This window comes from Girardinichthys multiradiatus, chromosome 8, assembly GCF_021462225.1.
Source record: "Girardinichthys multiradiatus isolate DD_20200921_A chromosome 8, DD_fGirMul_XY1, whole genome shotgun sequence".
In the NCBI taxonomy this organism is placed as follows: Eukaryota; Metazoa; Chordata; class Actinopteri; order Cyprinodontiformes; family Goodeidae; genus Girardinichthys; species Girardinichthys multiradiatus.
In genome coordinates this window covers 30,994,455-31,017,438 of record NC_061801.1, presented here as the reverse complement: position 1 = coordinate 31,017,438, position 22,984 = coordinate 30,994,455, and the positions used below count along the sequence as shown (strand labels likewise).

Sequence of the window (22,984 nt, the reverse complement as noted above, 5' to 3'; positions counted from 1 at the left end):
CATCCATGACAGCCCTACAACATCCAGAGACTTGAGGTACTCAGGGCGGATCCCATACACCCCCGAAGCCTTGCCACCACGGAGCTTTTTAACCACCTCGGTGACTTCAGCCTGGGTGATGAAAGAGTCCAACCCCGAGTCCCCAGCCTCTGTTTCCACCACGGAATGCGTGATGGCAGGATTGAGGAGATCCTCGAAGTACTCCTTCCACCGCCCGATAATGTCCTCAGTCGAGGTCAGCAGTCTCCCACCCCACTATAAACAGTGTTGGCGAAGCACTGCTTCCCCCTCCTGAGGCGCCGGACAGTTTGCCAGAATCGCTTCAAGGCCAACCGGTAGTCCTTCTCCATGGCCTCACCGAACTCCTCCCAGGCCTGAGTTTTTGCCTCTGCCACAGCCCGAGCCGCAGCACGCTTGGCCTCACGGTACCCGTCAGCCGCCTCAGGAGTCCTACAAGCCAACCACAGCCGATAGGACTCCTTCTTCAGCTTGACAGCATCCCTTACTGCCAGTGTCCACCACCGGGTTCTGGGATTGCCGCCGCGACAGGCAACGCAGACCTTACGGCCGCAGCTACAAGCAGCAGCATCGACAATAGATGCGGAGAACATGGTCCACTCGGCTCTATGTCTCCAACATCCCCGGGGATCTGGTCGAAGCTTTCCGGGGGTGGGAGCTAAATACATCCCTGGCCGAGGGCTCCGCCAGTCGTTCCCAGCAGACCCTCACTATGCGCTTGGACCTGCCAAGTCTGTCCGGCTTTCTCCTCCTCCAGCTCACCACCAGGTGGTGATCAGTGGACAGCTCAGCCCCTCTCTTCACCCGAGTGTCCAAAACATGCGGCCGAAGGTCTGATGAAACAACAACAAAGTCGATCATCGACTTCCTGCCTAGGGTATCCTGGTGCCAAGTGCACTGATGGACACCCTTATGTTTGAACATGGTGTTCGTTATGGACAATCCGTGACTAGCACAGAAGTCCAATAACAAAACACCACTCGGATTCAGATCGGGGAGGCCATTCTTCCCGATCACACCTCTCCAGGCGTCACTGTCATTCCCCACGTGGGCGTTGAAGTCCCCCAGCATATTAATGGAGTCCCCGGGAGGGGCACTATCCAGCACCCCCGACAGGGACGCCAAGAAGGCCGGTTACTCTGCACTACCACTCGTCCCGTAGGCTGAAATGATAGTCAGAGACCTCTCCCCAACCCGAAGGCGCAGGGATACAACCCTCTCATCCACTGGGGTAAACCCCAACACGAGATGGCTGAGCATGACTTCAATGTTCGAAAGTATGATGATTATGTTGACTTACAACGTCCTTAACTGTGGTTGACCTCGGGGCCTAATGGTTACTTGTGCACAGCTGACTGCTTTAAATGCATTATTGGAAAAATTGTGAGAGTGTGGTATGTTCCTTCCTAATTATTATTATTATCATGTTTAATTTGTTTATGTATGTCACACTAAAACCTTTATTGAGATGTACTTTAACCTTTTTCTCTATATAGAAAGATTTCTGCCTACATTGTTCGGGCTTGAAACTGAAATAGTAAAACCGAATACTGCAAAGTACTTTAGGCTTTTGGCCAGCTTTTTCTATTTGACTCTTTTATGGAAACAAATCTGCCATACAACAATGTGCAAAAGTCTTAAATCAGACCACAGTTTCTTTTTATTTGTTCAGTTGCTTGTTAACACAATTAATGTGACTCAGCCAGTCAAAAGGCAGCAGCTCAGTTTATTTAGGCATTTACATGTGACTTGTTGATGTTAAATTGAGCACCAGAATGGGGAAGACAGTGGATTTGGCTGTTGGTGCCAAATGGGCTGGTGTGAGTATTTTAGGAACTGGGATTTTCACACTCAACCATCTCTCAGGTTCACAAAGAATTGCTTGAAAAAGAGAAAATATCAAGTGGGCTGTGAGTAAACCAAAACAAATAATGAACATCATAGTCCAAACAGACTGTACTTGTAAACATGTTTTCACTTATGTTCTAAACTTGCAAACGTGCCATATTGGCAACTTGAAACAGTACTGGTCCATATATTTGATTCAAACTGCAACATAGTGACTCTTTTCTTCACATCAAATACTCCTTTAATAATAAAGCAAAGCCACACACATGCTTCATTTAAGAGTCATTTTAATTGAAATACTAAATATTGTAAAATTTTTCTGAAAGCTGAATAGCTATACAAAAAAAGTCACACTTACAACCCATGAGACTTCTCAAAATAGAATCAGTCATTATTTAAATTAAATGAATGCATGGAAGAGTTAGGTTATTTATTAATTTATATAAATGATAACGATATGATAACAAATTATATTTATGATTATGTTTTCATTACATTATATTAAAGGTTTTTCACATTTTGCTGTTAGATAATCAGTAATCAGTCTTGGTCTCAACAGGATAAAAGACAATGAAAAAACAGTAGTTTAACCAAAGTACAGCAGTTTGAGCTTATTATGCTAGTCACAACATTTTTGATTAAGAAAAACAATGTTTGAGAATATCTTACAAAATGCATGTGAGATATCACCTGCTGTGTAAAAACTCAAAACATTTTAAAAGCACCAAATGCTCAAACCATGTTTTTACAGCTGCTGCTGCCTGTTCAGAACAAGGTTGCAAGTGTGCTCCAAAGACTCATCTTCTGAATGCAAGGTTCTCTCAAAACCAGCAGAGTCCTTGTTTGTCATGTAAAACGTCTCCTCCTGACCTTTTCCGTTAGTCAGGAAGAGTTTAACCAGCCTTTTACAAATGATTTATAGTCCAAAGCGACAGTTGGCACGTCAGGAAGTGGTGGCTAAATCTACGAGTCTGGACTCCGACCGTGAGGAGTAAAGTCTATGTGGATTTGGGATGTTAACTCTAAATATCTATTAATATTTACACAAGTGTTTATGGAAAACTCATCAATCAATAACAAAAGTCACACACGTCTACTTGAACACATTCCTATGAATGGTGAAGTTAAATTAAAAAAGCTACTCTTCAGAAAACACTTGTCGGAGTGCTTTATCTGTTTTAATGCCTCTTTTAATGCTCTGACAATATTCCTGACGCAATTCTAAATCAGTTCGACCTGCTGGAAATCTTGTACACATGTACACCTAGCAACTAAAAATAATACATAGGCACTCTCTGGGGTAGCAATGAGTGTGTTTGGTTAGGCTTTTAGCTCCTTTCCCTTGTGCAGAAAGGGAAGAGAAACTCTGTGGGAGAAAGCTACATAATAGTCCACCACTGGCTCAGTCCTTAGTGAAGCCAATAGATTAAAATCTGCAAACTAAAGGAGAGCAAATGTCGAAACCTGGTGAACCAAGCCACATTGATAGATTTGATCTCTGTTGGTGAAATGATTTAATGGTAAATGGCCTGCACTTGTATAGGGCTTTATCATTTCTGAGGACTCCAAAGCACTTTACACTACAATCAGTCATCCACCCATTCACAGACTGACTGTGGTAGGCTACATTGTAGCTACAGCTGGACTGGGGCAGATTTACAGAAGTGAGGCTGCCATACAATTGAATCACAAACAGCAGGCAAGATGGGTGAAGTGTCTTGTCAAAGGACACAACAAGTAAGATGGACGGAGCAGGGGTTCAAACCGGCTACCAACTGATTACTGGACAAACCTCTACTACCTGAGCCACTGACCCCTCATTTGTACTTTCAACATTTTCATATTGAAAAATATAAATTTAACATTAAAAAGAATTTTTCAAACACAATTGATCATTGGGGTATTTGTTTACTGGCTTTAAAAACCAGCTCTTTGGACCTTCAAAATGCTCCAAAAAAAGCATTGTTGATCATTACTCAAGGGTATAAAATTAAAAAAATACTTCTACATATTCTTCATTTTGCTATTTCTTCTCTTGGCACCTTTTTGTTTTATGGACAGGGTTTCCAGGGTATACTTTCAGAGCTTCTTAATACACCATTTTAAGCACACATAGAAAAGAGAAAAAAATGTTTCCTCCTGTCAATCTACACCACAGAGTCCTCCGCTTTACTTACTTCTGCTGCTCTGTTTGCGTGAAGAACAGCAGCATGAACTGTATAAAACAACAGACTACTTGTGTCTTTGTTATTACTCCCAAAGAACTCTCCCTTCTGGAGAGCATCGATGACTGAGGTGTTGCAGCATGCAAGGAGCACACTTACACTGATCTCTTTATATTCCTTAACCAGTGCTGTGAAAGTGGCCATGCCTGTTGAGTCAATGAAAGGGATGGCTGAGCAGTCTAAAACTATTGTGTGGAACTCTAGTTCTTTTTTGCCAACCCCTACAAAGACATCAAATTTGGTTTTCTCCCCATTTGTCTTGGCTTGCTTTTTGTCCTTCTTCTCTGCCTTTTTCCTTTTAGTCAACTCCAAAAAAGGTTCGATTCCGACAGCTTTGTAGAGGGATCTGAGGAAAGCGTTCTTATTGGCATAGTACAGAGGAGCCTGGAAACGGAAAATCTTAACCCGACCTGGCGCTGTGAGATTCTTGTACTCCTCTATGTCCTCATACAGATTGGTGTCACTGACCCGGCCAAGGAGAGAGACCTGAAAACAAATATTAGATCATAGCAGTTATGGCATTCTTAGGCATTCTTGTCCTCTTTAATGATTAGTAACAGGGTTTTTAAACTTCTGTCCTCGAGGGCCAATGTCCGGTAACTTTTAGATGCATTGCTGATCCAACCAGCAATTAAGTTCTGCTTCTGACCCAATCATTTGATTTGGGTGCTTTGGAGCAGAAACATCTAAGAGTTCCAGGATGAGATGAGAATAATGGTTGAGGATTTCCATCAGCTTACTAACCTTTGGATTCTGGGTTTCATAGATGATGCAGCTCATTGAAAAAACCATGCCAACAAGCAAGCCCAGCTCCACGCTGATCAGAGCAGTGGTTGACATGGCTACCAACCAAACAATGGCATCCGTCCGGCTGGCTCGCCACTTGGCTGGGACATCCCTGAACTTCCTCAGTGCTCCTCGAAGGCTTACAATGATGATGCAAGCAAGGACACATTTCTGAAGTGCTTGGATGTATGGAGCGAAGAAGAGGAGGACAAGAAGGACTACCAGGGCGCTGATCAGACTTGATACCTGAAAAGACAAAATATAAGGGAGGCAAAAAAGATTAAAAGGAACTATTTCTGTTGCTCTGAAAAAACAGTTGCAAAATCTCAACGCCATGTTAGTACATCATCAAAACATGTATTAAAAATTTTTTTAGCAATGTGGCTGTCTTTTTAATAATTCCAAAAGAAACCGTATCGACATATTTGATATTTAAAACCACACGCGAACATCAATTTCATTTGTTAATATTGAAAATAAAAGCATCATGCATTAATGCAACCATCAAGACACAAGCACGCCTTAATCAGAATCAGAATCAGAATCAGCTTTATTGCCAAGTTCGTACATACAAACAAAGAATTTGACTCCGGTACACTTTGCTCTTTTGTTCTGTTTTTGCATTACAGAATATACAAATTTACAATGTACAATATACACATATAAGAACGAGGTTAGATGGCAGAGGGATCTGAAATCATGACTTCCTGCGGTCAGACCTGTGTTTGACATTAAGAAAGTAATTTTTTAAATATACAGTTGAAGCCAGATATTTACATAATCTGTGTAAAAAGACTCACAATTTTTTTTTCTCACTGCCTCACCTTAAATCAGACTAATGGAAAACAAGGAAAATCATCAGCTAAGATAACAAGAAGAGAGTACAACACAAAATTTGTTGGCACACCTGACCATTTTACCAATATATTGTAGAAATTATGGCCCGGTTACAGAACTGGTATTATTGAGTCGGAAGGAATGGATCCTAATTTGAACAAACGTCTAATTTTAAGAAAGGAAAAAATGAACCAAAGAGAATTTTATTCATCCAAAATGAGCAATAACGCAAAACATTTAGGCTTCTTAAAAGTCAAACAGCGAAGACAAAATGTTGTCTTTTTAAATATCTGCTTTCTATTGCATATACAGGTCCTTCTCAAAATATTAGCATATTGTGATAAAGTTCATTATTTTCCATAATGTCATGATGAAAATTTAACATTCATATATTTTAGATTCATTGCACACTAGCTGAAATATTTCAGGTCTTTTATTGTCTTAATATGGATGATTTTGGCATACAGCTCATGAAAACCCAAAATTCCTATCTCACAAAATTAGCATATTTCATTCGACCAATAAAAGAAAAGTGTTTTTAATACAAAAAACGTCAACCTTCAAATAATCATGTACAGTTATGCACTCAATACTTGGTCGGGAATCCTTTGGCAGAAATGACTGCTTCAATGCGGCGTGGCATGGAGGCAATCAGCCTGTGGCACTGCTGAGGTCTTATGGAGGCCCAGGATGCTTCGATAGCGGCCTTTAGCTCATCTAGAGTGTTGGGTCTTGAGTCTCTCAACGTTCTCTTCACAATATCCCACAGATTCTCTATGGGGTTCAGGTCAGGAGAGTTGGCAGGCCAATTGAGCACAGTGATACCATGGTCAGTAAACCATTTACCAGTGGTTATGGCACTGTGAGCAGGTGCCAGGTCGTGCTGAAAAATGAAATCTTCATCTCCATAAAGCTTTTCAGCAGATTGAAGCATGAAGTGCTCCAAAATCTCCTGATAGCTAGCTGCATTGACCCTGCCCTTGATAAAACACAGTGGACCAACACCAGCAGCTGACACGGCACCCCAGACCATCACTGACTGTGGGTACTTGACACTGGACTTCTGGCATTTTGGCATTTCCTTCTCCCCAGTCTTCCTCCAGACTCTGGCACCTTGATTTCCGAATGACATGCAGAATTTGCTTTCATCCAAAAAAAGTACTTTGGACCACTGAGCAACAGTCCAGTGCTGCTTCTCTGTAGCCCAAGTCAGGCGCTTCTGCCGCTGTTTCTGGTTCAAAAATGGCTTGACCTGGGGAATGCGGCACCTGTAGCCCATTGCCTGCACACGCCTGTGCACAGTGGCTCTGGATGTTTCTACTCCAGACTCAGTCCACTGCTTCCGCAGGTCCCCCAAGGTCTGGAATCGGCCCTTCTCCACAATCTTCCTCAGGGTCAGGTCACCTTTTCTCGTTGTGCAGTGTTTTCTGCCACACTTTTTCCTTCCCACAGACTTCCCACTGAGGTGCCTTGATACAGCACTCTGGGAACAGCCTATTCGTTCAGAAATTTCTTTCTGTGTCTTACCCTCTTGCTTGAGGGTGTCAATAGTGGCCTTCTGGACAGCAGTCTGGTCGGCAGTCTTACCCATGATTGGGGTTTTGAGTGATGAACCAGGATGGGAGTTTTAAAGGCCTCAGGAATCTTTTGCAGGTGTTTAGAGTTAACTCGTTGATTCAGATGATTAGGTTCATAGCTCGTTTAGAGACCCTTTTAATGATATGCTAATTTTGTGAGATAGGAATTTTGGGTTGTCATGAGCTGTATGCCAAAATCATCCGTATTAAGACAATAAAAGACCTGAAATATTTCAGTTAGTGTGCAATGAATCTAAAATATATGAATGTTAAATATTCATCATGACATTATGGAAAATAATGAAGTTTATCACAATATGCTAATATTTTGAGAAGGACCTGTATGAGTTTCTTGATATTCAGTATTGATCCAAGCTGTTTGATTGCGTTCCCACCATACAATATGTGGTTTCATTTGCCTGTCCTCTGGGCCTTGGTCAAGCTGGCACAAAGAGAAAACAGATTCCCACTGGGTTTGACTTTTTCATGGCCTGAAACTCACCTGAGTCTGGCAGCCGGTTGAATCCTTTACCATTGTTTTTGCCAGCGCAGCACTCGTTGTGAGACAGTGAAAGAAGGATGCAACACCGTTACAGAGTCCAATGGCCACCATCTCCTGGTTGGGACGAACGGTATATCCGTGTTTCTTTGCGAACATCTCAGATAGCGACACGGTGAAGGCAAAACTGCAAAAAATACCATAATCATGAAATTTATGTTTATTTTCTGCCATCTGATTAGAACTTTTCAATTGTTGGTAACAAGGATTCAGCAAGTCACTCTGGAGTAAAAAAAAGAAAGTTTGAATCTCTTTGGAGGAAAATGGTGGAGTAAAAATTTAGTTTACCACACAAGTTTGCCACACAATATTTCTAATTTTGGAAATATGCCTGGATTTATGTATTTAAAAATGCACTCAAGTCAAATTAAGCAGTGCATGTGCTTTCTCAGCCAGAATATAATACAGACACTAGACTGTAACTGTGTGTAATCAAACATGCTGTTAGGGTGGTTACACATTACCTAATGACAGCCACAGGAATGGCATCCAGCGCCACCCGTGACATCATACTGAACACGGGGACCTGAGGTGGGATAAATCCTGTGGGAATGTGACCGGAGACACTGGAATGGTATCGGGTATTGAATTCCCCAAAGTGGCTGGCAAGTGTAGCTCCCGCCACGACTACCAGCTCTGTAGGTAAGGGGATCTTTAACCGGTCCTTGTAGCGCTCCTGGATCTCTTTCCCAGCCACTATGATAAAATATATAGTATTATACCATGTTGAAAAAAAAAACAGAGAGAAAATTAAGAATGAGAGATGCAAGTACAGATGAATAACCTAAAATTATGATGCATGTGGCACTTGTGATGAGGTCACACAGGTTGGTCTTGTGAATGTTGGCGAAGATGTTAATCCAAGTAACGACTACTGTCCCATAGCCCTGATGACGAGGTATCTTTAGACCCAACAGGTATTTAGCCTGCACAGTCAGGATGGTGAAAGAAGCTCCGGTGGCAAACCCATCTAGCATGGGGGCCGAGAGGTAGACGGAGACGAATCCGAGCCGAAACACTGCCATCGAAATCTGTTTCGGGAAACAGGATAGAGAGGAGACAAAGAAAGTAAATATCATGAATAATCTTTAATGCTTAAGGCCTAGAAATGAAAGAAGTACCGTTTTTACAGAATATAAGCTTAAAAACAAAGTTAAAGCAGCATGTAGTGTGTGGAGATTAAATCCCTAAATTCCTTGTAATTGTACATTGAGAAACGTTGTTCTTAAAACGTGGACTATTTGGTCACGCAGCTGCTCGCAAAGTGGTGTCCCAGCTTTTTTTAAATGTTTGGAACATTTTAAATTTAATGCTTGCTTTAGAAAGATCAAATTGAAAATGAGGGACTATTTTGTAAAAAAATATATATATTTATCAGTTTGAACATACAGTATCTTGTCTTTGTAGTGTGCTCATTTACATATAGGTTGAATAGGAATTGCAAATGATTGTATTCTGTTTTTATTTATATGTTATACAGTGTACCAACATTATTGGAATTGGGGTTGTAGTAAAATTCTTGCACATATATCACTCTCCCCTCCTTTGTCCAAGAGCTGTTCATTAGCTTTCATTCATCCTCATTTGCATGGACCAGGCATGTAATTTTAACACAATGGATGATGTCAACAACAAGCAATGTAGTTTATATAGACTTTCAGTGTTTGTCATAGTTCAAACCAAAATGTAGCTATGAAAACCAACAGGACCAAACCCAAATAGTAAAAGTCTTCAAGTAACACAATACACTCCCCATTACATTGAGATCAATGCAAATTTGGGTTGGATTTTATTCCTTTATCTGCAGAAAACTTGAGTGCCACAGACCATTATTTATTTGGCAAGGGAATCATAAAAAGTATTGCAGCTTTAGATAACATAGACAATAGTCATATAATGAAACATTTGCTCCTATGGGACACTCTCAATGCCTCTTTTAGGCATGGTAATGCTTCTGGTATTTCAAAAATACATCTACGTTCCGTCGTACAATTTCTACAGTACTGGTTAATAAGCTGCCGGAGAAAGTATCAGTGTGTCCAGAATTTATTCTGCGTGTTTGAAGCATAGAGTAATGCAGCACTCCCTCTCACCTACCAGCAACCAGTTAAAAAAAGGCTAATAATGTCCCGGTGGGACGTGCCTGGAACACCTCCTGAGGAAGGCGTCCAGGAGACATCCGGTATAGATGCCCGAGCCACCTAAACTGGCTCCTCTCGATGTGGAGGAGCAGCGGCTCTACTCCGAGCCCCTCCCGGATGGCCGAGCTCCTCACCCTATCTCTAAGGGAGTGCCCGGCCACCCTACGGAGGAAGCTCATTTCAGCCGCTTGTATCCGGGATCTCGTTCTTTCGGTCATGACCCAAAGTTCATGGCCATAGGTGAGGGTAGGAAAGTAGACCGACCGGTAAATTGAGAGCTTTGCTTTTCGGCTCAGCTCTCTCTTCACCACAACGGACCGGCACAGTGCCCCCATTACTGTGGCAGCTGCTCCGATCCGTCTGTCGATCTCCCGCTCCATTCTTCCCTTACTTGTGAACAAGACCCCGAGATACTTAACTCCTCCACTTGAGGCAGGAACTCCCCTCCAACCTGAAGAGGACAAGCCACCCTTTTCCGGTCGAGTACCATGGCCTCGGACTTAGAGGAGCTGATCCTCATCCCAGCCGCTTCACACTCGGCTGCGATCCGCCACAGCGCATGCTGTAGGTCTTGGCTAGAGGGGGCCAGCAGGACCACGTCATCCGCAAAAAGAAGAGACGAAATCCACTGGTCCCCAAACCAGGCCCCCTCCGGCCCTTGGCTGCGTCTAGAAATCCTGTACATAAAAGTTATGAACAGGACCGGTGACAAAGGGCAGCCCTGCCGGAGTCCAACATACACCGGGAACAGGTCCCACTTAGTGCCGGCAATGCGGACCAAACTCCTGCTCCGCTCGTACAGGGACCGGATGGCCCCTAATAAAGGGCCCCCGATTCCATACTCCTGGAGCATCCCCCACAGGGCATCACGAGGGACACAGTCGAATGCCTTCTCCAGGTCCACAAAACACATGTGAACCAGTTGGGCAAACTCCCATGAACCCTCGAGCACCCTGTAGAAGGTATAAAGCTGGTCCAGTGTTCCACGGCCGGGACGAAAACCACACTGCTCCTCCTGAAGCCGAGGTTCGACTATCGGCCGGACTCTCATCTCCAATACCCTGGCGTAGGCCTTACCAGGGAGGCTGAGGAGTATGATCACCCTGTAGTTGGATCTCATCCAACCCCGAAGCCTTGCCACCGCGGAGCTTTTTAACCACCTCGGTGACTTCAGCCTGGGTGATGAAAGAGTCCAACCCTGAGTCCCCAGCCTCTGTTTCCACCACGGAATGCATGATGGCAAGATTGAGGAGGTCCTCGAAGTACTCCTTCCACCGCCCGATAATGTCCTCAGTCGAGGTCAGCAGTCTCCCACCCCCATTATAAATAGTGTTGGCGAAGCACTGCTTACCCCTCCTGAGGCGCCGGACAGTTTGTCAGAATCGCTTCGAGGCCAACCGGTAGTCCTTCTCCATGGCCTCACCGAACTCCTCCCAGGACCGTGTTTTTGCCTCTGCCACAGCCCGGGCCGCAGCACGCTTGGCCTCACGGTACCCGTCAGCCGCCTCAGGAGTCCCACAAGCCAACCACAGCCGATTGGACTCCTTCTTCAGCTTGACAGCATCCCTTACTGCCAGTGTCCACCACCGGGTTCTGGGATTGCCACCGCAACAGGCACCGCAGACCTTACGGCCGCAGCTACGGGCAGCAGCATCGACAATAGATGCGGAGAACATGGTCCACTCGGACTCTATGTCTCCAACATCCCCCGGGATCTGGTCGAAGTTCTCCCGGAGGTGGGAGTTGAATATATCCCTGGCCGAGGGCTCCGCCAGGCGTTCCCAGCAGACCCTCACGATGCGCTTGGACCTGCCAAGTCTGTCCGGCTTTCTCCTCCTCCAGCGGATCCAACTCACCACCAGGTGGTGATCAGTGGACAGCTCAGCCCCTCTCTTCACCCGAGTGTCCAAAACATGCGGCCGAAGGTCTGATGATACGACAACAAAGTCGATCATCGACCTCCTGCCTAGGGTGTCCAGGTGCAAAGTGCACTGATGGACACCCTTATGTCTGAACATGGTGTTCGTTATGGACAATCCGTGACTAGCACAGAAGTCCAATAACAAAACACCACTCGGATCCAGATTGGGGAGGCCATTCCTCCCGATCACGCCTCTCCAGGTGTCACCATCACTCCCCACGTGGGCGTTGAAGTCCCCCAGCAGAATAATGGAGTCCCCGGGAGGGGCACTATCCAGCACCCCCGACAGGGACGCCAAGAAGGCCGGGTACTCTGCACTACCACTCGGCCCGTAGGCTGAAATGACAGTCAGAGACCTCTCCCCAACCCGAAGGCGCAGGGATACCCTCTCATTCACTGGGGTAAACCCCAACACGAGACGGCTGAGCTGGGGGGCAACAAGCAAACCCACACCAACCGCCGCATCTCCCCGTGCGCCTCTCCCCATGGGCCACTCCAGAGCTAGATCACGTTATACATTTTAGTTTTGAATGTGTGTGTGTTCACCATTTGATAGTTTTAAATCATGTTATTTTTTCGATGAAGTTTATTAATACTGTTAGAATCTCAGTGGCCCATGCTTCAGCCTCAAAGTAGTTCTGAAAAAGGGGGTTGGCCTGAAACTAACACAGTGTGAATAACCATGTCTCTGGCAAAGATCAGTCCACCACATTTTAGCATAGAAAATATTTGTTTATATTATATTTGTAATTGCACTCTTTAATATTTAGATATAAACTGTTCTTTGTCTTTATATAAAGAATACTTAAAAAGGTGGTTGTGTATAAGCTGTGTTAGTTATTTAACTTGAATATATTTAGTAAAGAATATTTTAAACAATCTCTATTCCTTTACCTGATAGACTCCTGCCAGGAATGTAACAGCAGCAGCGATGCTGATAGCAAAGGAATCCTTCCCTAACTGCCTTCCCATCAGCTCCACGGTGAACTCGGGTTCATTAGTGAGGTTTGCATCCACTGTGTCATGTAAGTCTTGATGAGGAGATGGGGTAGAGTCCTCATTAATGTCAAAACCAGCCAGGAAAACTTCCCTAACCACCACCTAGAGAGACATTATTAACAGCAAATATTCATTAGGGATAAATGTGGGCCAAAGTGGCCAATAATATCAATACATTTTCATACAATAATATTTCAATAAAGATAACATAATATTGGTCTGACTCAATAACTCTGCAAATGTGGAATATCCTGCACTTGCTGGATGAATCATTTAATTCTTGTTGGTTCGTTTCTTAATCAGGTATACACTTATTGACAGAAGCAAATTGAGAATGAGGTTTACAAACAAAATTGTCCAAAACAGAGATTTTTTACCTGTCCTACCATGAGGCTCATGAGGCTGAAGATCCCAACTGATACATGTCGAGACGTGCCCATGAAAAAGTAAATGATGTTACCGTAAAACGAAGTGTATAGACCATAAATGGGTGGCACTCCTGCTAACAGGCTGTACGCGATGGCCTGCGGTACCAAAATGATACCAACAATCAACCCAGACATCACATCGCCCCAGATGTACTCTTTCAGCTTGTATTTTGGCAGCCAGTGCACCACGGGGAAGAACCCTTTAAGAGTGGATCGGACCTTTGGACCAGAGCAAGTCAAGCCCTTTTTCAGCTTTGATTTAAGAACTGAGACTTTCGGATTTCGCTGGCGAACACGCCGTTCCAGGAGGCTTGGCCCGACCAATGGGGTTTCCGTGTCTGGAGATACATCCTCCATGGTCTTGTTGAAGAAGAGGAGGCAGCGCTGGGAGTGGAAGGACAAGATCCAGAAGCTATCAGCTGCACTCCTACATCACAAATACAGGACAAAGAAATACAGGATTACTTGTGGAGTCTTACCACCATATGTGTGTACTCTATTTTTAAGGCATGTAACAAGTCTTTAGAAGTATTTTTACTCTACAAAACATATATACACTGACTACTTTAGTAGGTACACCAGTTTAGTTGCTTGTTAACACAAATGGCAACTTGGCTAATCACATGGAAGCAACTCAATTAATTTAGTCATTTGGAGTGGGCATGGTGTGGACAAAAAATCCAGTGATCAGAAGAAAACTGGCATACTTGCAGTAGCAGTTCAAATAACCTGTGGTAACAGCAAAGCTATGAAGGAAATCATCTCTGAATACAAAACCCATCAAACCTTGAGGCAAATGGGCTACAGATGCAGAAGAGCACACCAGGTGCATTTCCTATAAACTGATGCTATTCACACAGGCTCTCCAAAGTCAGACAATAACCTTAGTACTGTTGGTGACCATTTCCACAGTGTATCCATGTCTACTTCTAATAAGTTCACTACACTCCAATGGCCTTAACAGTAACCAGATCTCAATCCAACAGAACATGTTGAGATGTTGTGGAATAGGGGATTCACATTGTGGATGTAGAGACAAGGAATCTGCAGCAATTCAGTGACAGTATCATGTCAATATGGCCCAAAATCACTCAAGAGTGTTTCTGATGCAATATTACATCTATTCCAAAGAACAGATGCAATATGTTCTTTGGAACATATTTAATCTGGAACGATTTATTGTTTAGTCCCAGACCAATTAATTGCTACAACTCTTTTGAATATTTAATCCTTAGTTTTCCTCATCCAAATTGTAAAGCACTAAAACCACTTCTGTTTGTTGTTTTGTACCGTCCACCAGGCCCTTACTCTCAATTTTTAGATCAGTTTTCAGACCTTTTATCTGATTTAGTGTTAAATACAGATAAGGTTATTATAGTGAGGGATTTTAACATTCATGTTGACACTGAAAGTGATAGCCTACATATAGCCTTTAATGCTATCTTAGACTCAATTGGCTTTGCTCAAAACATTAACAAACCTACCCACCTTTGTCTTCATTCTCTGGACCTTGTGCTGACATATGGCATTGAGTGTAAAGACATAACAATATTTTCTCATAACCCTGTCCTGTCTGACCATTTTTTAATAACCTATGAGTTTAATTTAACCAAGTACTCCACACTTGAAAGAAAATTTCATTATAGTAGATCATTATCAGACAATGCTGTAACAACCTTTAAAGAATCTCTTCCACTTTTAATTTCTTCATTATCACAGAAAAACACACTGGAGGGCAATAATTTTGTTACTTCCCCTTCACAAATTAATTATCTTGTTCATAGCTTTACTTCATTATTGTGTGGTGCAGTAGAAAAAACAGCCCCCTTGAAAAAGAAGGTAACTATTCACAGGAGGCTGGCTCCCTGGTTTAATTCAGAGCTGCATACTTTAATATGCATAATGTTAGAAAATTGGAGATATATATGCTTCCAATAGGTAAAATGATCAGGCAGCATAGGATAAATTGTCCCTGTTACGCTGATGATACTCAGCTTTACTTATCCATAAATCCTGATGAGCCCAACCAGTTAGACAGACTACAAGCATGTCTTAAAGACATAGAAACTTGAATGACTTTAAATTTTCTGCTTCTAAATTCAGACAAGACAGAAGTTGTCATCTTTGGACCGGAGTCTTTGAAACAGAAACTGCTTAGTCAATCACTTAACCTGGATGGCATTAAATTGACCTCCGGTAATAAAGTAAAAAACCTTGGTGTTATTGTTGAACAGGACATGTCATTTAAATCCCATATTAAACATGTTTCTAGGATTTCCTTCTTTCACCTCCGGAACATTTCCAAAATTAGAAATATCCTATCCAGGAGTGACGCTGAAAAACTAGTCCATACATTTGTTACTTCAAGGCTGGACTATTGTAATTCTTTACTATCAGGATGTCCACAAAATGCAGTTAAAAGCCTTCACCTGATTCAAAATGCTGCAGCAAGAGTTCTGATGAAAATGAAAAAAAGAGATCATATTTCTCCTATTTTAGCTTCCCTTCATTGGCTCCCTGTTAAATCCAGAATAGAATCTAAAATCCTCCTTCTTACATATAAAGCCCTTAATGGTCTAGCTCCATCATACATAAGAGATCTGATTGTTCCACATGTTCCTAACAGAGCACTTCGTTCTCAGACTGCAGGTTTACTGGTGGTTCCTAGAGTCTCTAGAAGTAGAATGGGAGGCAGATCCTTTAGTTATCAGGCTCCTCTCCTGTGGAACCAGCTCCCAGTTTTAGTCTGTGATGCAAACACCCTGTCTACTTTTAAGGCTAGGCTTAAAACGTTCCTTTTTGATAAAGCTTATAGTTAGAGAGGCTTAGGTTATCCTGAGCTATCTCTGTAGTTATGCTGCTAAAGGGTTAGACTGCTAGAGGACATAATGACCACTTCACTCTCTTCGCTACATTCTCACACTACATTCCAATTTTGCATTATTTGCTGTTATTTCAGCTTTTAAGCTTATGTTCTCTCTCTCTTTTCTCTTCCTAGAAGCTACACCTGCCCTGGCTCTCTATCTATCTGTGACACCTTTCTGGAGGTGGGCATCGTCCAAGGGTTAGGCAACAACTTAATGCTCACCTTCTACCGATGATCCACTTGGCCCCGTCTTTCAGTCTTTAACCCTTTCTGTCTCCTAGACATAGCAATTGACTGAGCTTTTACTGTAGCTAATTATATGTGCTCTCTTTCAGACTATATCCTTGAAAACTGGCTCAGAGTTTATCTGTCCTTTCTTTCTAGATGAAACGACTAAAGGAGCTACATCCATTAACATTTACTTTTCCTTCCCATAGAAAGTACTCCTAGATCAGTGTTTCTGTGTTTTTTTGTGTCTCTGCTCTATTCTCTCAAACCCCCAGTCGGTTGTGGCAGTTGGCCGCTCACACTGAGCCTGGTTCTGCTGGAGGTTTCTTCCTGTTAAAAGGGAGATTTTCCTCGCCACTGTCGCTACATGCATGCTCAGTTTGAGGAATTGCTTCAAAGTCAACGCCAGTGACTGTCCACTGTCGCTACATGCTCGTCCAGGAGTGACTGCTACAAGTCTCTGCCTTGATGCAATCTGCTGGGTTTCCTTAGGTAGAAAAACTTTTTATCCACTTTTGAATAAATAACTGAATCTGACTGCACTGTTCAATGGTTAGAATTAATTGGAATGTATGTACCTGACTTTTGTGAAGTGCCTTGAGACGACATGTGTTGTGAATTGGCGCTATATAAATAAACTGAATTGAATTGACTTGAACATATTGGCAAAAAGTAGTACTAGCAAATTGTACATAATTAAGTGGCGAGTCTATCGATCCTACCTGTGACTATATGGAACTCCAATGAAAAATTATGCTCAATGAAGCTGAACATAACCGTCTACCCAAAAATATACCGATTACTTTAAATACATATCCTGGTGATCTAAACAAATAAAACAAACAGCATACAATGTTTTACATCACCCTCACATTTTGGAGTGACAGCAGGTAACAGTCCTACTTCATTTCTTTAAATCCTTTATGGCAAATCATGTTGTAAACTTCTCATCCCTCCAAGTTGAAGATTCTGGATTACACATTAACGGTATAGTCTTATTGTCTTATTATAGCATTGTGAGAACATAGGATAGCATCACTGATATGCAGATGAACCTCCCCACCTTACTGAGCTAAATCCACTTAGTAAAGAGAAATATGAAAGTACTGGGAATGCACAGTACTCATATGTCATGTTGAGGTATTTTGGTTATGTCATAGTGGTGGAAGCACAACTATAGGCAGTTAACTATGTTTTAAAGGTAATACAAGTGGCTGTTCTATCTAAGGCACAAATGTGCCGCTGCTTGGTAATAATCTTTTCTCATTCTGTGTTTGCATAACTTGGTCCAGGTTGAGTTAAAGGCAAGCGTACAAAAGCAATGAGAAAGCTAAAAGAAAATCTATATAAAGGCAGTACAACAGCCCACAAATACTGGCCAACAAGTCAAAACTGAAAGTGGATTGGAGTAGAAACTTAAAAGCAGTTAGAACTGTCTGGCTGTACACCCCAACAGAAAAAGTGCATCAATGACTCTGATAAAAAGTATAAAAAGTATTAACATTGTTATGGTATTCCTCTAAATTTTCATCTGCTGCTATTGTTAAGTGTGACTTGTTGGAATTTCCTGCCAACTCTCAGATAAACTACATGGAAACTTTGTTCCGAAATTCAGTATCCAAGACTTTTTTTGTAATTATGGCACAGAAATAAAATGACAATGTCAAGTTCTGAGTTTAGATCGGACCAAAACGCAGACAAGAGCATAAGGAATCTCCATCTTTAATTAGCAAAACACAAAGAACTGATCAGGGAAATGAAACATGGCAGAACAGTGAGTGAATAAACAGAGGAACCAGCAGGGAACAAAGAACACAGATCAACTAATATACAGGGAGAAAACAAAGGCAAGTAATCACAGGAATTAAGAACAGGTGTGACAAGCTGGCAGGGAGGCAGAGGGGACAGGTGGAACTGATTAACAACAAAGGGAAACATAGAACTAAACAAAAGTTAACACAAAAAATAAACCAAGTCCAAGGATGTCATATCATGACAGACAATGTTTTCTTTTCAACACATGAGGTTCCCAGACTACAGAGTCTAACATTGTGAAGAGAAACTCATTTAATAAGATTGTAGTTCGGTTTATATTCACCTAAACATAAATAGTGGTAGTTATTTTTATGATTGTCATGACACTGTACTTATTTGAAAATATATGTACTGCACAGCTGTTCGCATGAATGCTTTTTTCACCAAATCAGGTCCAATGCTCGACCAAGGATGGTGCAAAAGCTGACACCTGAATGTTCTGGGAAAAGAAAAAGTTGGGAAGTGTTTTTTCAAGAAAGACACTTTTCAGCAACCGCGTTATGCCTTTTACAAAAAATGTTTGATAATGTAGGGATATTGCAATGTCATCAGACTATAAACACAGTTTGAAAAGAAAAACTGTTGATATTTGTGTACAATCTTCACAATGGAAAACAGGATAAATGCTGCTGCAAACAAGACTTAGATTAGCCTTTTCAATCAGGATTTGTATATATATTTGGACAACAGCTGATAATAGCAATCAAACTGTATATAAACCCTGCTGCTGAAGGGAGTTACAGACACTTTAAATCAGCATTAATTTTAAAACCAATCTGGTTGTAAAGCTGCCTTTTATAAGTGGTGCTTATGAACACTACTACAAACAGGAGTTATACACAACATTTCAGTCAGAATTTATAAGAACAGCTGGTAAGAAAGAATAAACTGTTTATAAACACTTCTGCAAACAGGAGTTACACACCTGCATCCAAAAGGTAGCCTTTTGGATGCAGGCTCAATGGTAGGTCCGGACCACCAATCACTTCATACTAGTGATTTATTTATTTTTTGTGTTGTTGTTATAGGTTAGCCCTAGATTTAATAAACTAAAAGCAATGCTTATCCAGATATATTTTTAAAGACACTCGGTACATTTAATTGGTCCGTGGTCTTCTTTAACCTGACCTAGGAGCTTTTAGTTCTAGCTCAGCAAAACGTTCTTTGGTGCAAGATTTGCTGCTTGTGGCAGTGCAAACAGAAATAACTAGTGCTAAGACACCACTTGTACCTGTTTGGCAATAGAACTGGCTTGGTGAAAAAAACCCTGTGTGCTAGCAAATAAGGCTGCAGTATAGCTGCTGTGAAAAAAGGTTTAGCGAAGTAAAAGAAACCAAATAAATTCTGGAGCTGATGGGCTGCGTTTACAAAACTGCTACATATAGCACTGGCTTGGTAAAAGAATAACTGTCTGAAGGCTGTTAGCTAAACCACTGCAAGAAAAAAATTTTTTTAATTGAAGCTTGTCACAGAAATCTTACGTTTTGAGGGTTATTTAATGAAGACAGCTTTCTTGGTGTTTACAACCCTAAGATGATGTTCCTTGTCAAAAGATGCATTGATCAAGTGATCAGCACATGCAGGACCCCTTTGAATAAAACTTGTGATTTGTTAAAGGCTTTTCTAAGAAGGTTACTTTTTCTTAAGTAAGAGCAGAGACCATGTGTCAGAAACCATAAAGCCCTATAATTGACATGTAATCTGCCTGAACCATCACAACACTGATATGTGCTGTGATTAAGACTTCCTGAGGCAACGCCGACTCTCAGGAACTGATATGACGTAAAATGAAGACGACTGATTTCTTTGGTTACTTTGAGTTCAAACAAAAATAAAACTCATTTTACGGAATACTTTAATTTGGAATTGAATTTGTATCCTCTCTTTTTTTGTTAAAATCACTGTCTTTAGGAAAGTTTTACCCTTGAGTTGATGGAGTGCTCATATTGCATTGAAATGCTCAATTTAAAGAAGCTGATGCAAAGATTAGCCTCTAGTCCACACGGGTTCTACAAATCTCACCTGACGTTTTTATATGGCAAAAAAGACCCTTTTCAAAGAACTACATTACTTTTGTGAGGTGGTTCGCTCTCACTGACTGCTTCAAACTAGTCTTTATTAACCGTTGATCACTGCCGGAATCACACCGAGGGTCTTTGGAGACCAAACAAATTTACTGAAGTACCAGCTTAGAACAACAGTTAAAGCGGCTGATTTAAGGTGCTTCTGCCCGCCGTTTCTAATCACTGCACCCTGCTGCTGCTCAGAAAATAAATCAAAGGACAGATCCTGTCTTTTTATTAAGGGATAGAAACATATATTTAATCAAGTGTGTGCAGAGTTAAAATTAAAACATTTTGTCACAACACATGGCTAATTATGAAAACATTAAGCCATGTGTAGCCTGTCTTCATCTCAGCAACAGAAACATTTGGCTTCAGTTTAGTAGCTGTTGTCTGTATCATGGTCTTGATGTTGACTTTGAAAACAGTGTTAGATGTTAGCACTGTTTAAGACTAATAAAGATGCAGTTAAATTGCCTTTGTTAAAGGCATGAGTCGAGGAACAGAGCATTTTAGTGCTTTATTCTATTAGCCTACAACTTCAAGGATACAATTTATCGCCATTATTTAAAATTGGCAATGCCAAGATGAAGGTAAAAATGCTGAATATTGCATCAGTAGCAGTGGGGCAGTGAAACTAATACTTCCTCCCTTTTGAATTCCTTTCTGTAAAATAATGCTTACCTAAGTCTAAAATGAAATACTCATCAAAAACCTTGAAAACAAGTTTTGCCTTGAAGCCTTGTCTTTTTCAGACAATAAAGCTAAGAGCATCAAGTGAAAAAAACAAAAATAATTACTGCATTAATATTTTAATAATTAAAATAATCATTTAAACTCTTTAATACAACATATTTAATCTTACTCGTTTGAAAGGCTTTAATAAAAACACTAAGCAGACATAAAAACACAACTAATTTGTGTCCAGAAAAGTTTAATTAATAATGGTGTACTCACTTCCAGTCACTGCTTCATGGACAACCAGATGTTTTGCTTTCTTAATAGTTGTATGAAATCAGAGTTAGGAGCTCTTTTTAAAACCTCTTTCTCTGTTTTGGTTTCTGTGTGACTTCTGCTGCTGCTTTGTCATCTGAGCATTCAGGCTCAGTGGATGAGGGCATGATCGTTTGCAAAATTTATATTAAGATAAGAACAAGCCCTTTGCTCACTCTCACCCTGCTTCCTATTGGCTTGATCCCGGGAGTGGGTGTGACCCTTTGTTTTATATGTTTGGCTTTGGAGAGGTTAAATCTAGTCACTTTTTTACTGGATGGCTGTGTTTATAATTCCTGTTCGATGATTGGGTCGGCAATAGTGATTGCAGAAAAGAAGAAAAGAAGGTTGAGTAGGTCTTTGTGTCAACATGTCGTACTGTTTAAATATATCCTGTGGACAGAGTGGATTACATGGCAAACAGACGATAAAACAAACTTGACGGAGAGGAGGTGCTTTAATTTATGTAAATGGTTATGTTATGTTTGTATTTTAACCAAATAAAGCAAATGTGAAAAAATTTATGTTTGTATATCACAAATAAAGATATAATGGTTTATTCCAGTTATTAAGATGTGTAATTTGTGTTTCTGATTAGGCAGAAGGAGATTTCAGGAAAATTTCTTTCACTTGACTTTTGATTGTTAATAATAACTTTAAATAATGTTTTATTTTATAAATTTTTTTGTGTTCAGCAATAATGTTTCTCTTATTAGCAATTACTGATAATGCCTCTTGTCGGTAAAAATTGCAAAGTTCAGACTATTTTGATTGGCCTGCAATCCGACAACATCAGAGAATAACTTAGGAGACATTGAATATATCATTAAACTCACAGGAAGCAAATGTAAAATTTCAGAATAAATTTGAAATGTTTTTCCTGTTGAAACCAGATATTTGCTTTCACTGTACAAAAAGACATGTATGTAAGCAGCTACGGGCACTGCTTCCCCCTCCTGAGGCGCCAGACAGTTTGTCAGAATCGCTTCGAGGCCAACCGGTAGTCCTTCTCCATGGCCTCACCAAACTCCTCCCAGGCCCGTGTTTTTGCCTCTGCCACAGCCCGGGCCGCAGCACGCTTGGCCTAACGGTGCCCGTCAGCCGCCTCAGGAGTCCCACAAGCCAACCACAGCCGATAGGACTCCTTCTTCAGCTTGACAGCATCCCTTACTGCCAGTGTCCACCACCGGGTTCTGGGATTGCCGCCGCAACAGGCACCGCAGACCTTACGGCCGCAGCTACGGGCAGCAGCATCGACAATAGATGTGGAGAACATGGTCCACTCGGACTCTATGTCTCCAACATCCCTCAGAATATGGTCAAAGCTCTCCCGGAGGTGAGAGTTAAATACATCCCTGGCCGGATGTTCCCAGCGGACCCTGACTATGCGCTTGGGCCTGCCAAGTTTGTCCGGCTTTCCCCTCCCCCAGCGGATCCAACTCACCACCAGGTGGTGATCAGTGGACAGCTCAGCCCCTCTCTTCACCCGAGTGTCCAAAACATGCGGCCGAAGGTCTGATGATACGACAACAAAGTTAATCATTGATCTCCTGCCTAGGGTGTCCTGGTGCCAAGTGCACTGATGGACACCCAACATGGTGTTCATTATTGACAATCTGTGACTAGCACAGAAGTCCAATAACAAAACAGATTCGGATTCAGATTCAGACTCGGATTCAG

The 22,984-nt window shown here is 41.8% G+C and overlaps 1 protein-coding gene across 1 annotated transcript; it reads right to left on the bottom strand.

The window, feature by feature from the left end:
• Positions 1 to 2,136: 2,136 nt before the first annotated feature.
• On the bottom strand, positions 2,137 to 21,404 carry LOC124872274 (sulfate anion transporter 1-like). The gene is made up of 8 exons (XM_047372057.1): positions 21,269 to 21,404; positions 13,289 to 13,766; positions 12,807 to 13,013; positions 8,635 to 8,881; positions 8,315 to 8,546; positions 7,794 to 7,977; positions 4,836 to 5,123; positions 2,137 to 4,577 (listed from the first exon to the last, which is right to left on the bottom strand). Exons 2-8 carry the CDS (start codon positions 13,694 to 13,696, stop codon positions 4,014 to 4,016), a joined length of 2,130 nt encoding a protein of 709 aa, XP_047228013.1. The 5' UTR covers positions 13,697 to 13,766; positions 21,269 to 21,404; the 3' UTR covers positions 2,137 to 4,013.
• Between the last annotated feature and the right edge of the window lie 1,580 nt (positions 21,405 to 22,984).